Raw genomic sequence first — 14,727 nt, 5'->3', positions numbered from 1 at the left:
AGGTATCCCTTCACGACAAAAAATATTATCAAAAAATTCAATGACCTGCATGGAAGTACCCTTGTCCACCACGTCCAATTTGGTGAAATAGTCCACTGCCACAATGACATGCATGTCCTAACCAGGTAATATCCCAAACGCCCTCAAAATATCATTCCCTAATTTCCGCCAAGGACCTTGAGCATATTGAATGGGACTCAGATCAGCAACCAATGGTTTAGGTTACTTGTCAATCTTCGCACAAGGACTGCACTCCCACACCCAATTATCAATCATGCCATCTACACCGGGCCAGCAGTAAAATTCCCATATTCTCCTCTTTGTGGTACACATTCCCATATTACCCTCATGAGCCAAAGTGAAAATGGATTCTCTTAATTTGTGTGGTGGAACAATTTTGTCACCTCTAATAACTATACCATCAGAGATCATTAATTCCTCCCTGACCTTGAAAAATTATGCCATCACACTGCTCAATTTCCTCTCCTCTGGCTAGCCTTTACCCAAATAAGTTTGAACCTCTTACAAAACACAGTTAAGCTGCATTGCTTCACTCCATTTTCCTCCAGATATGGTTTCTTTTGCATTCTCACTTACACACCAAATGTTAACATCGTCCAGTGTATAAGCCATGTCACATTCCACATTTTCCATCACTTTAACTCCATTCATGATTGGTAAGCAAGCCTAGGGATATATGCCACCACACACTGACATTCCTGCAGCTTGGCAGCTAGTCATGCTAACCGAGCTGTTAACATCATTCACCAACCGCAGCTAACATATTGACCAATGGCTTATGGTCAGTTCTCAGTACAAACTTCATGCCCCATAAGAACTTGCAAAAGAGTTGAGCTTCCCACGCACAAGCTAACAATTTTTTCTCTGTGGTACAATAATTGCACTCAGAATCATGCAACATCCTGGAGGCATATGATACTACCAATTCGCCCTGTCTGTCTTTCTGCATGCCCCCAAACCATCACTACTAGCATACACTGAAACTATGCATTCTCTACTAACCACATATGATTTCAACCTACTCGTATTTTGCATTTTTCTTTAGCAATTGCAGATGAGGATAGACTTTAGTAAAATAGTCCTGTACTATTTTGCCATAATATTCTGTTAACCCCACAAAGGACAATAGCTGCTTCTTTGAAACGGACACAGGAACATTCAAAATGCTTTCCACATGGTTGTGTTTAGGACAAATACTTTCCTTTGAAATCTCATGTCCCAACTACTCCACTTTATCCTGTTCGTATTTGCACTTAGAGAGCTTCAAAGTAAGACCTTTATCCTGCAATCTTTTCATCACATCCACTAAATCATGTTCCTCGTGTGTTTTCCCAAAAATCTAAATATCATCTTGGAAGGCAATGGTCTCCCCAAAGCCTTCTAAAACATGTTTCAAAAGAGGTTGAAACACGGAAACTGCACTTGCCAAACTGAAAGGTATATGAAAATATTGAAACCTACCCTTCGGTGTGACAAATGCCGTCAGGTATCTAGAATCTTCATGTTTTCCACCTGGTGGTAGGAACTTGCTAAATGTACCGTGAAAAAAAATGAGGTACCCACCAATGTGGACATTAGCTCATATATGTTTGGAAGAGGATGTTTGTCAACCCAAATCTCCTTGTTTAAATTGCGTACATCCACGCAGAAATTGAATCCTCTGACCCCTTAAGATACAACACAATGAGAGAAACCTAAGGCGTAGATTCTATGGGTTCAATGATTTTCTTTTCAACCAAATTTCTCAACATCACCGTAAGTTTGTCTCTGTAGGCCAGCGGCATAATTCGAACCTTGTGCCTCCCAGGTATTGCCTCTTCATTAAGTATTATCTTTAGTTTGAAATCAGCACATTTCCCAAACTTCCTTGAAAAAGACCTAGGAACAATATCTTTATTTCAGGGACATTTTTATCTCTATCACCCGCTGACATGGATTGGGATCTAATCTTATACCTATCTCTTGTTGATGGGGCCATCCAAGTATAGCCTTGCCCTTTATTGCATCGTACATTTCACCCTTTGTTCTTCTCCCCTCAAATTCGAGATCTGCCAATAAATATCCTTGCAGATCAATTCTGTGACCTGAGTAACCCCCTGGATGAATGTCAGGAGTAAACAATGTCTTATCACCCCATGTGTCATTGAAAAAGTTTTTGCCAATAATGCAGCACCAATCACACAAGTCAACCATCATCACTACTGACTTCCCTTTAATTGCTATGGTGCAAGAGGCCTTTGTACATCTGGCCGTTAATGCCTACCAGTATGGATGACATGTGAGCCCTACAACTTGCAACCGTTACTGTCTTATGTAACATTTCCTATACATTGATTTATAAACTTGCATAATTTCTTGTGGCTTTATAGGGTGTGTGATGTAAAGCACTCTGACACTCTACATGAGGATGAGTTGCACTGTAAAAGAAATTAAGTAAATATATTAATTAATAAATGCTATTAGAATCGTTAGTGGTGTAACTACTAAAACAGATACATCTGGCATTCTTACATAAACAATGAAAAGTACGCTGGTCCCCATGGTGATTAAAGAGTGGTGAACCGAGTAATGGGTGCAGGCCCCTAAGGGATGGAATGAAGGGAGGGGAAGGGGAATCCTCCCTTTCGGGACTAAAACCCTCACACACCCAGCAAGCTAGGTGTCATGCTTCATCATCTGGGTTTTGCTCCTCGTCAAACTGGCGGTGCAATGTCTAACGGGCACCCATAAAGGGGCTCTTTATCGGAGTTCTTTTGACCCTGCCAGTTGGTGCTGTGGTGTGAGGGCCCTAGGGGAAGTGTAGATGTTAGGAAATGGTGATGGTTAAAAAAGGTTTGGTGGTCCACTCAGTGACTTTAATGGTGTGGCTATCTACCTTGTTAAAAACAGTGAGGAGAGATTACTACCTGGTGCAAGGATCCAGGAGAGTACGCTCTACTTATTGGTCAACATGTTTCATGCTATGTGTTCGTATAGATACATTGCAATTCATCAGGACCTAAACAAAGAATAACTATCTGCAAGCTGTGATAGACGAAATTACCTACTTCACAGTATACTGAGGGGCAAGCAGAAAGTCCTGCCACTTTTTAGTGAGACCCTACTAAGGAAAGGTTTAAAGCTTCAACGGTCTTCTCCCGTGTGGAGCACCTGAAGAGTAGGCACCCTATCCGCAGGCCCGTAGCCGCCAGTACACCTACACTATGGAACCTGGGTGGGTAAATTATTGTCAGAAACAGTAATCCTGTGGAATGATAGAATCAATATTGATTCTATTATTTCACAGGAACCACTGTTTTTGACAATAATATTATTCATGCAGAGCTCGATCAGCAATACATTCAGGACACAGTCCATCTGTCACCCCTGCTGCTTTGGATTAGCATCTGGGTTACTCCCCATGCCAAGCCATGCAGGGATGGTATTATGGATTGTCCTTGCCTTGACAGAGGATGCTGCGTTATACGAGGGTTGAGTTATATATCTAATACTTTGCATACTCTGGGGCTGTTCTCTCTCTTTCTCTTACCAGCAACTATAAACAACAAGGAAAAGTCAATGGTTAAGCGGTTATTTGTTCTGTTTTGTCAAGAATGGAGATTTGCAGTGTGAGCATGAAAAGCACAGTGACACTTTATAATAGGCTGTTTGCCTTTGCTGAGACAGTTTTTTTATCTTGGTCTTTAACTAACTCCTTGGGAACGTTCTTGCTTTTTCGGTTTAGATCTAACACTGTATGGCGTCTTTTGTGCTTTGCTGGCCCTTATTTCCATCTAGGAACCCCTCAACTTTCTGCCCTTATGATAACCTTTCTCAACAGTCTTTGTGCATTACAAGTTTTTTTGCGCTTATTATAAATATGCACAACATTACTTTCTTAAGTCTTTGTTAAAAATGCTTGGTTTTCGCAGATGCAATGAAGCTTTATACCATATGCAATTGTTAAACAACCCGAATGTTTGTTTCAGAATATGCTCTTTTATGAATACTGCTATCAGAGCCAGGAGAACAATGAAGGACTAGTAAATTACTTAAGATGGTGACAGCCTTTTTATGATTGACATATTTGCCTTGCACTTTTCTCTTTAATCCCTTTTCTCTTGTATTCTTCTATGCTGTTTTTCAGTGATCTTAGTATTAACTTTTTGCACTTTCATATATTTGCAAAAGCTTTTAGTGTTTGGACATTGATTGATATTTATTGAATAAGATATTCTGTTGTTCTAATGAATTTTACTCATTTGCTCTTCGAATTATGGAAATTCTCTTTAAATGTTACTGTATCAACATGTTGTGATTGTTTTTTTTGTCTTTAATGGCCTGTCCGGTCCAATAAAGTATTATTGAATTGAATTGACTCTACTATTAAAGAGGAGTTTCCCAAACAAAAGTTGTCACTAATCAAATTTAATAAGGTAACCCAATGTTATCCTATGGGAGAAGTAGGCCTTGAGGTAATGAAAAACGAATTTAGGAGTTTTCCTATAACAAGACCGGTAACACCTAAAACCACATGTTCTACTTTTTTTTAGTACACTGCAGCCTGCCCTGTTGGCTGTTTAGGGTCTAACTTAGGGGTGACTAATACGTTTTGAAAAGGAGGACCTAAGGCAGTTTGAAACTGCACACAGGCTGCAGTGGCAGACCTGAGACTTGTTTTTTAAAAGGGCTACTTAAGTGGGTGTCTCAGTAAGTGCTGCAAGCGCACAAGTAGCAATTAATTTACACGCCGGGGTACATGTGGCACCTACCACTAAGGACTTATACGTAAATTAATTGTGCCAATCAGGTGTTGGCCAATTGTCCATACCAGCCCCCATCCTAGGGAGTCCTCTAAAAAGCAAGAGGCCAAAACCTGTTGACAAAGCACATCAAGGAAAAAGGAATTTTAAGGATAACTAATGTAAAATAACCAAAGCCCTACAACCTTTACAAATCAACAAAAGACAACGGAAGTTTATAGTATTCACACCTTGATTACTATCATTGAAATATATATGCATGAGCCTTTCCAGTATTGGATTGGTGGGCAATGATGCGCTTTCTTTCTGGTCCACACCTGTTTGATCTCTAAATGTAAGTATGTTAGCTTTGATTTTTTTATTCGTGTTCTTCCACTCAGTCTGCTTATACTGTTGACGAACAATAGATCGCTCGATCTGAATGGTGGCAGTGCGTTACTTTTGTAAAAGACATGAAATGTGTAATGATTGTGCTTTCCCATGTGTACATTGTGTATATACTCTTTTGACACGGCATCTTTTTTATTTATTTATTTAGTATTTTGTAGAGCGCGCAGCTACCTCCGACGGAGGTGTCCCGGCGCTAAAGACGTTATCTCAGAGGGCCAGAGAAGAAGGGATGGAGTGGGGTTAAATCTGGGAGAAAAACCAGGTCTTTAATTTTTTTCGGAAAAGGGGTTCTGACGTCATGAATCTCAACTCTGTGGGCAGCTGGTTCCAGAGTTTGGAGGTGACAACTGCTAGAGCCCTACCTCCCGTGCGAGCAAGACGGAAGCGGGGGCATGTCATGAGGCGGAGATGATTGGATCTGAGGTTGCGTTGTGACTGTGAGAACTTCAGTCTGCGCCGTAGGTATGAAGGGCCTTGATCATTAAGGGCTCTGAAAGCCAAGGTAAGGGCCTTGAATTGTATCCGTAGTTTTATTGGGAGCCAATGAAGTCTGATGAGATGGGGTGAAATGGAGTGGCGATAAGGAATGTTATTAACCAGCCTGGCTGCGGCGTTTTGGACTCTCTGTAGCTGGTAAATAAGGTAGGATGGAGCACCGACATAAAGGCTATTAGCGTAGTCAAGGTGGGAAGTTATCAGGGCGTGGACTACTGTTTTTTTATAGCCATGGTGCATGTGGCCCAGCCTTTCTCCTGCTCAATTCTATATCGAAGTAGTGTACCCAGGAGCTTTCTGAAAATACTTGCACTATACTATTTCCTTTTTAAGGCGAAGGGTCACAGTACCTCGGTAACAGATGAAGGGGCGTTGTTGTTTACAATCTTCATCTGCCCACTTTCCTTGATCCATCTTCACACAGGCTTTTTTGTTGTCTCCCGGGGGTGGGCTGCTAGTCCAACCTGAAAAAGAGGTGTTGCCACTATTGCTCCACCGCCAGAGGTTACCGGAGCACAGGTACAATCCGATCCAGGGGCGCCGCTGACCATCCGGGGAATAGGCCACCACCTAGGGAAAGAGCTGTCAATTAGCAGCCTGCTCGACCTGATACTGTAGGTAGCAACAACCAGAGCACCCTACATTTTCAACCCTAAGCACAGCCATTTTTTGCCCGCACCCCTTTTCAAGCATGCAGACTTAATATACAAGAATGCCAGTAAGAAGCTACTCAGACATAAAAGATGGAAATATTAGCCCATTTAATATAAAAGGATAGATGAATTGTAGTATTTATGTGTCATTTATGTGATCAAACTGAGAGTTACACGTCAGCTCCTCCATGAACATTTTACATTAACTACATCGTATATAAACATAAGGAGTACACTGACCCTTTTCGGGTGTATTTGTTTGCTGTTAGATTATGTGTCAAGCATACACTGCACGGCATCTTGGCACTACAGTTGCACAGGCACCTGTGTTTCGGTGACGTGTTCAGACTGTGCATGGCATAGTGACCCGGCGTGCACTTGATGAATATAACATGTATAAAGTGCATTTCATTATATAGGCTGAACGTTGCAATGTATATAGTAATTGCAGGGCAGCCGTACACCTGGGGTGCCACAGAACGCCATAGTGAAATTTACACTTTTAATCTTTTTGATCCCCGTACCCAGGCCTTACCTCTGTGTAGGAGGGCATCAAGGATTACAAAGGAGTTTACAGGATAGTATATCAGTTACTTGAGACTATCACAAATAAAAAAAATGTAAGTTTTACAAAGCTTAACAATCTTTCAGTTTTGCCCAATCTTAACAATTTTCCAAGGGTCAATTTCATGTATGGCGTTAGCCAAGACCTATTGATTTAAAAAAAACAAAAAAAAAAACTAACAAGACCTTTTGTTTTCTTTAAAAATATATATATATATATATATGTACAATATACTTATGTAAAGCGAATTTCATCCAGCTCTCTTCATCCATTGGCCTGATGGTGTGTCATTCACATTATTCTTCGTCCCACTACAGCATACGCCATACGAAAGGAGATCAGCTCACTTCAGCCACTAAATAACTTAACTATTACTGACTACATTTTGGTCTTTCTCAAGAAGCACATCTGCAGACAAGCTAGTTCCCTTCTGTGTCAATGCTGTTGTTTCTCATTTATTAATTTCATGTCCCCTTGGTGTTTAGAATCTGATGTGACAGCAGGACACTTTATACCATTGAGCCAGGTGGTGCCACAGGCCACATTCCACACTTTATGAATTCCTGTCCCTGTCTAATGCTGTGGTAAATTCCACATGGACTGTCCTTTATCTGACTGCTGGTATTTCACAGCATAAGAGATTGGGTTCACTTGATACTGTTCTGTATTAAGTTGTCAAAAGCGTCAATGTTATATATGTGAATTCATAAGCAGAAAAATTCTTCAGAGCACATTTATTCTAGGCTCAATTTCACCAACGTTCTATAATAACCTTTATCCAGTAAGAAAACCAGCCATTCTCATATTTAGTTTGCAGCACTTTTTTCTTTCTTTCTTTCTTTCTTTCTTTCTTTCTTTCTTTCTTTCTTTCTTTCTTTTCTTCTTTCTTTCTTTTCTTCTTTCTTTCTTTTTTCTTTCTCTTTCTCTTCCCCTTTTCCCTTTTCTTTCCTTCTGTCATTCATTTATTCCTTTTTTATTTCCCTTTTTATTGAACTTTTTCATTCCATCTTTCTTTCCTTGTTCTTTAATTCTTTTCTTTCTGTTTTCCTTCTTTTTGAATGTTCCTTTTTCTTTCATTCCGCTTTCTCACCTCCCTTGCTTTCCTTTTTTCTTTCATTTGTTTCCATCTTTCTTTTTTTTCTTTCATTCCTTATTTCTGACTTTCTTTCTCTCTTACCTTCTTTCATTCCCTCCTTCCATCTTTCTTGCTTTCATACCTTCTTTCTGGCTTTCATTCCTTCTTCCTTACCTCTCCCTTAACTTCTTTTTTCTTTCTTTCTTTCCTTCCATCCATCTTTCTTGCTTTGTTTCTGTTTCCTGTTCTCTTTTCTTTCTATTTCTCTTTCTTTCTTTCTCTTTTTTCTCTGTCTTTTTTCCTGCTTTCATTCCTTCTTTCTTGCTTACTGTCTGTATATTCTTTCTATCTTTTGTTCTTTCTTTCTCTTTCTATCCTTCATTCTTTCTTTCTTTCTTTCTTTCTTTCTTTCTTTCTTTCTTTCTTTCTTACCTATTTCTTTCCTACCTTTTGATTTATTTCCTTTTTTCCTGCTGTGTTTCCTTAGTTTTCTCTCAGAGGCAAGAGGCTGGCAGCTAATGCCACAAATATTGGCTTTTAAGATTTGTGTAAGAAAAGACCTTTTGATTTTACTAAAATAATGTGCATGAGTTAGTTACTAATAGCAGTTTTCAGCCACACTTCATCCATTTGCCTGTGGCTGTGTCATTCATTCCCATTTTTTTCCAACTCACTTAATCATGTATCAAGGGCCAACGCGTAACCCCACTTCAGCCATTGGCTGACATCACTATGAGGTAACAGCATGCTGCCCCTTCACAGGAGCACATCCACACAGAAAGTAGTTTCATTCAGTGCCAGGGAGTACTATAATAATGTGTGCTTTTTTTAGACCAAAAACCAATGTTACCTTTAGTCAAATGTTTTACAGAATGACAAAAGTCCGACAGCTTTACAAACAGTAAACTTTTGCAAAAGCCATGACCAAACAAAAGAAGAATTACCAGAAGGCTGGCGGATGACCTATTGGCTTCAGTCGGAAAGCTTCCTCTGACAGCCTGTACTCACTGGGGCCTTTGAAGAAAGATTCACACTGAGTGTCCCGTTGGTTTCTTAGGTCTCGCCTGCCAATGCGCTTGCGCATTGCTGGCGAGAGATATAGAGGGCCACCAGCAAATTCTATCAAGAGGTTTTGGAGTGCAGATTATGCCCAGTGCATGTGAGGCATTCAAGCGCGAAGCTTTGCCAGCGTGCGCTTGGCCTCACTTCCTGCTCCCTCTCTTACTTTCGTTATCGCTCACACCCCATATGCTCGTTCCCTCCCACCTTCCGACTTCAAAAGAACGCCGCTCCCCTGCTCCCCCGCCTCCCCGGCCACGCAATGCTGAGAGCTTGTTAAGCTTTGAAGTCTGCCCCAGTTTCTCTTCCATCCTCACTTTATCTCGCTGTTGTCTCTCTAGCTTTCCACTTCTCGCCCTGCCGGTTATTGCCCGACTTTGTCCTGCCCCCCGCCTCTCTACTCTATTGTCCCGTCATTCCTAAATCTCTGCCCTCCACTAAATCGCTCTCCGTGTCTCACCCCCCCCTTGCTTTCTCAACAATTCTTTACTCTTCTTTCCCGATTTCTTGCTCTTCCTGTCTCCTCTAGCCCCTCCCCCCACCCCCGCAGGCTCTCTGTTCGGGCCGTCTCTAGCTCTCTCTCATCTCTCCATCTTCCTCTCTTTTCTGCTGTTTCCAGCTCAACCTCAGGCTACGATCTGACTCCCTCCCACCCTTTTGACTTCAAAGGAACGCCGCTCCCTGCTCCCCCGCCCCTGCCACGCAATGCCGAGAGCTTGGTAAGCAGTTCGGCACGCCGCACTTACTCTAATGTTTTTTTTTAATCCACGGTTTCCGCCCCCCCCTCCCCCCCGCCACAGCAATGCCAAGGGCTTGTTCACTTAGTTGTATTTATTGCTATTCTAGACGAGTTTGGTGTTTTATCACTGATGGTGCAAAGTGCACCTTACCTCACAAGGATGAGAGGCTGGGAGGCACACTTGGGCTAAAACCTACGACCTTCACACTGCAAGTGTATACCTGCCATTCATTTGGTGCGTTAGTGTAAAGATCTATCATTTACGCCTTGTCCTGTCTCTTTTACCGCCTCTCTCTCTCGCTGTTGAACTTCTTTGCCGCTCTTTTCTCTCCTTCTCTCCCGCTGTCCTCCTCTCTAGCTGTCTCTCTTGCATTGTGTTCTCACTGCTAAGACCCATCTCTCAACCCTTTTTGCCTCTCTCTTGATGTCTCGGTTTTTGCCCTCTCCCTCACCCGGCCTCATTTAAAATCCGCGCAGTCCATTGTTGTCTCTGCACTGTCCCTCCATACTTTGCTCTGTCCACGTCTGTCTGTCACTCTCTGCTCAAGTCACTCGTTGCTATTCCTCTGCAGAGGCCCGTCTCTCTCTCCCCCTCTCTCTGCCCCAGTTTCTCTTCCATCCTCACTTTATCTCACTGTTGTCTCTATAGCTTTGCGCTTCTCGCCCAGCCGGTTATCGCCCGACTTTGTCCTGCCCCCCCGCCTCTCTATTCTATTGTCCTGTCATTCCTAAATCTCTGCCCTCCTCTAAATCGTTCTCCGTGTCTCAATCCCGCCTTGCTTTCTCAACAATTCTTTACTCTTCTTTCCCCATTTCTTGCTCTTCCTCTCTCCTCCAGCCCCTCTCCCACCCCCGCAGACTCTCAGTTCGGGCTGTCTCTAGCTCTCTCATCTCTCCATCTTCCTCTCTTTTCTCTTGTTTGTAGCTCAACCTCAGGCTACGATCTAACTGGTATGTTATCAGAGGTTTGTGTAGCGCCCATTCCACCTACAGGCTGTCAAGGCACTAAGGCTCGCTTTTAGCACTCATGTATGTGAGTGAGATAACGACTTTTAAAACAAGCATTTACAATGCAATAGTTCTCGTTACTGTTCATTATGTTCACTTTGCATACCACATCCATGGTACAGTTCATTGTGATCTTTGATAATAGTTGAAGAGTTTGTATCAGGTCTTGTTCATTTAAGAGTCAAGGAGGGGTGTCTTTGTTTGTTTTCTACAGTCTAATGGGAACTTACCGGAAAGCCTGTTTGGTATTTAGAAAAAACAGCTATACTGAGACTACCCTGATGTTTTGAGAGTCTTGATTTGAGTGATATAATTCTCACTCTTTAGAGTGCCATATAAATTATGAGATGGATTTACCTAATTTCCTGAAGACAAATGGCTCGGTAACCTAAATTTAATAAGGATAGCTAATGGTGAAATTATAATTGTTACCTGCTCTCTTGCATCCACGTTATTTGAGAGCTTTGTTGTTAGTGACAGTTAGGTGTGTTTTTAAGTTTAATATGTTGTTGAATTCGCATTTGAATTTTCATTCATTTAAATTATCTTTTTCTTTTTCATATAGTAGTTTATGTATTAGATTTGAGATTTCCTCTGTCAACCAGTCTATTCTTTTGCTGTCCTCTTTATTCTTCCTGCATGATTAACGTATCATTGTTCCTTTTATAGTGTTTCTCTAAGGGCATCCTAGACAATATATGAGAAACTACATGTGGGCTGATTGTTTTTTAAAAATTTGTAAAGAGCGTTTTTAATTTGTTTTATTGAGCACAGGGGTCTTGTGTAAGAAAATCATTCATTCTCCATTACTTTATGGAGCATCCAAGGGTGTATGTTATTGAAATGCATGCCTGATCTTAGACTAGACTGTTGTAGCCTCCAAAGCATTGCCAAGGTATGGGTTGTCTATTATGGAGAATGAGATATACAGGTTAAAGTATTTACCGGTTAAGTTATGTTGTTTCCAGATATATTTAAAGTCCTGAAGAGTACAGAAGTTAAATATTTGTGTGATTTACTGAGTTTAAATTTGCTGGGGGATATTCTGTCTAGGCTTCCACCCCATGGCAACTTGACAGCCCCTCTCTTAATGATTGGTATCTCCTGTAGTAACGGAGATTATTTTTTAATTAAATATATTCAAGACTCTGAATTGTCAGCCATGAGGGCTTATTTGCTCACAGCATATATCTCAGTGCCATTTTGTGCAGCTTGTGAGAAGCCACGTACCTTCATTGTCATTTTTTGCCATCACGATTGCCAGATCAGAGCTCTTAGAGATGAATGCCACAATCCCATTTTTAGGTCGAGCTTGCTCGACATTTTGTACAGGGGCTTATCAAATTGCTACCCCTGTTTTCCCTGGCTGCAAGCTTGCGTGCATGTGCGCGTGAACGCGCGCAGCGCCAGCTTGCTTCATGTCACCGTGTTGCGCCCCTTCCCCCCACGCATTCCCAGCCCTTTGATGCACCCGCTTGCACTCCAATTGCTCTCCTCTCCCGTGGCGTTTGTAATCCTGCCCCCTGCGTTGCTCCCTCACCCTCACACTGTGCTTGCGTCTTTGTTTGACTAATAAACCCCATTGCTTGTTGATCTTCGCTACATTGGCGGTTGATTATAACTTTCTTTTAAGATAGCACCAAATGCCGCAGTTTGCTTTTTCTCAGCGCTAACCAGTAAGTAACTTGATTTGCTTTGTCAAAATTCACCCGTGCTCAGTTTGTTGTCATTGGAAAGACGTGAAAAGCTGAGCTGGCATTCTTTGTCTTACCCACATCGACTCTTTGTGCACTGGTGGCAAAGTCGTCAGGGCGGGAGGCATGAATGTGTTCACAATCATGGAAAAAAAAATCACTTTAAAAAAATGCCCAAAACACTGCAAAGATTTATAACTTGTACCAGGGTGAACATCTGCATTTCAACCTCTCTCTACCTCTCTACCTCTCTCTCTCTACCTGTACCTCTCTCTCTACCTCTCTCTCTACCTCTCTCTCTCTACCTCTCTCTCTCTACCTCTCTCTCTCTACCTCTCTCTCTACCTCTCTCTCTACCTCTCTCTACCTCTCTCTCTCTGCCTCTCTCTACCACTCTCTCTCTACCTCTCTCTCTCTACTTCTCACTCTCTACCCGTCTCTCTCTCTACCCCTCTCTCTCTCTACCCCTCCCTCTACCCCTCTCTCTCTACCCCTCTCTCTCTACCCCTCTCCCTCTCTACCCCTCTCTCTCTCTCTCTACCCCTCTCTCTACCCCTCTCCCTCTCTACCCCTCTCTCTCTCTCTACCCCTAACTCTACCCCTCTCTCTACCTCTCTCTCTCTACCTCTCTCTCTACCCCTCTCCCTCTCTACCCCTCTCTCTCTCTCTACCCCTAACTCTACCCCTCTCTCTACCTCTCTCTCTCTACCTCTCTCTCTACCTCTCTCTCTCTCTACCTCTGCACGCCTCACACTGCTGCACGCCTCACACTGCTGCACGCCACACACTGCTGCACGCCTCACACTGCTGTATGCCTCACACTGGTGCATGCCTCACACTGCTGCACACCTCACACTGCGGCACACTGCTGCATTACTCACAGTGCTGCATGCTGCACACCTCACACTGCTGCACGCCTCACACTGCTGCACACTGCTGCATTACTCACACTGCTGCATGCCGCACACTGCTGCACGCCTCACACTGCTGCACGCCTCACACTGCTGCACGCCACACACTGCTGCACGCCACACACTGCTGCACACCACACACTGCTGCACACTGCTGCATTACTCACAATGATGCATGCTGCACACTGCTGCACGACACACTGATGCACGCCTCACACTGCTGCACGCCTCACACTGCTGCACGCCTCACAATGCTGCACGCCTCACAATGCAGCAGGCCTCACACTGCTGCACGGCTCACACTGCTACACGCTGCTGCATTACTCACACTGCTGCATTACTCACACTGCTGCATTACTCACACTGCTGCACGCCACACACTGCTGCACGCCACACACTGCTGCACGCCTCACACTGCTGCACGCCTCACTCTGCTGCACCCTGCACACTGCTGCAGTACTCACACTGCTGCATGCTGCACACTGCTGCACAACACACTGCTGTAGGAGAGTAGGGTCTGCTTCCTATGGTCACCCCCACTTTTTGCTTTTGCTTTACTGGTTTTCGACTTAGATGTGGCTGTGGGCCTGCTAATCAGATCCACAGCCCAGATGCACTCTCTCTAAATTAACACCATGTACTTTAGGTACATCCACAATTGGGAATTGGTTCACCTTATCAGCCCCTGTAGAAGTGTACCCTAGGTACTCAGGGCATAGGTGTAACCAAGGCCTCCCAGGGGCTGCAGCATGTATTATGCCACCCCTGGCTGGCCACTCAAACTGACACAACTGGCTGATCACTCAGCTGGGGCAAAGTCGTGTAATCACCCCTTGCTTAGGTATAGTATTCCTATATCTACCCTTAAATATAGACACACAGTAACCTATAAGTCACTCCTATGACAGCCCTTAACAATCTTGGAGGCAGAGTGCTTGGTTATGTGTGAGATGGTGCTCTAGCATGAGCTGAGCCTGTCTGCAGCTTGCGGAACCATGTCGTTATAGCTGTTCTATGATATCGCCATACCATATACTCTTAAGTGCATTATAATCCTCACGGTTGTATGCTAACTTTGGTTTGGCTTTATCTAAACATGTCATGTAAGGTGTCATACGCTTTGGAATACTACCCCCTCGCCAATTCTGGCGACGGGGTAGCATTCCACCCTTCTAGAGGGAGAAGACACGTTGTTGCTGACTATCCCGGTTAAAGTTAACCAGAGCCCCAGCGTCACCAAATGGACGCTGCTGCCACAGACACAAGTCTGACCTCCTGCTGCTGGGAGTCCTTCCAGTCACGGAGGTTTGGACAATAGGTTTCCTGCCTGGAGAGAAGCGAGCACCACCCCAGACAGGACTTTGTGTATTGGGAC

At 43.3% G+C, this 14,727-nt stretch overlaps 1 protein-coding gene across 1 annotated transcript in view; it reads right to left on the bottom strand.

Annotated features, from left to right (window-relative positions):
- LOC144797850 (uncharacterized) overlaps window positions 1-14,727 on the bottom strand; it is a 192,900-nt gene that overhangs the window by 56,198 nt on the left and 121,975 nt on the right. Inside the window, exon 5 of the mRNA XM_078668657.1 lies at window positions 5,999-6,218. Coding sequence (XP_078524783.1) covers window positions 5,999-6,218 — 220 coding nt within the window. The remainder of the gene's footprint in view (window positions 1-5,998; window positions 6,219-14,727) is intronic.

Source organism: Lissotriton helveticus, chromosome 12, assembly GCF_964261635.1.
Source record: "Lissotriton helveticus chromosome 12, aLisHel1.1, whole genome shotgun sequence".
Classification (NCBI taxonomy): domain Eukaryota; kingdom Metazoa; phylum Chordata; class Amphibia; order Caudata; family Salamandridae; genus Lissotriton; species Lissotriton helveticus.
This window is presented reverse-complemented; position numbering and strand designations above follow the sequence as displayed.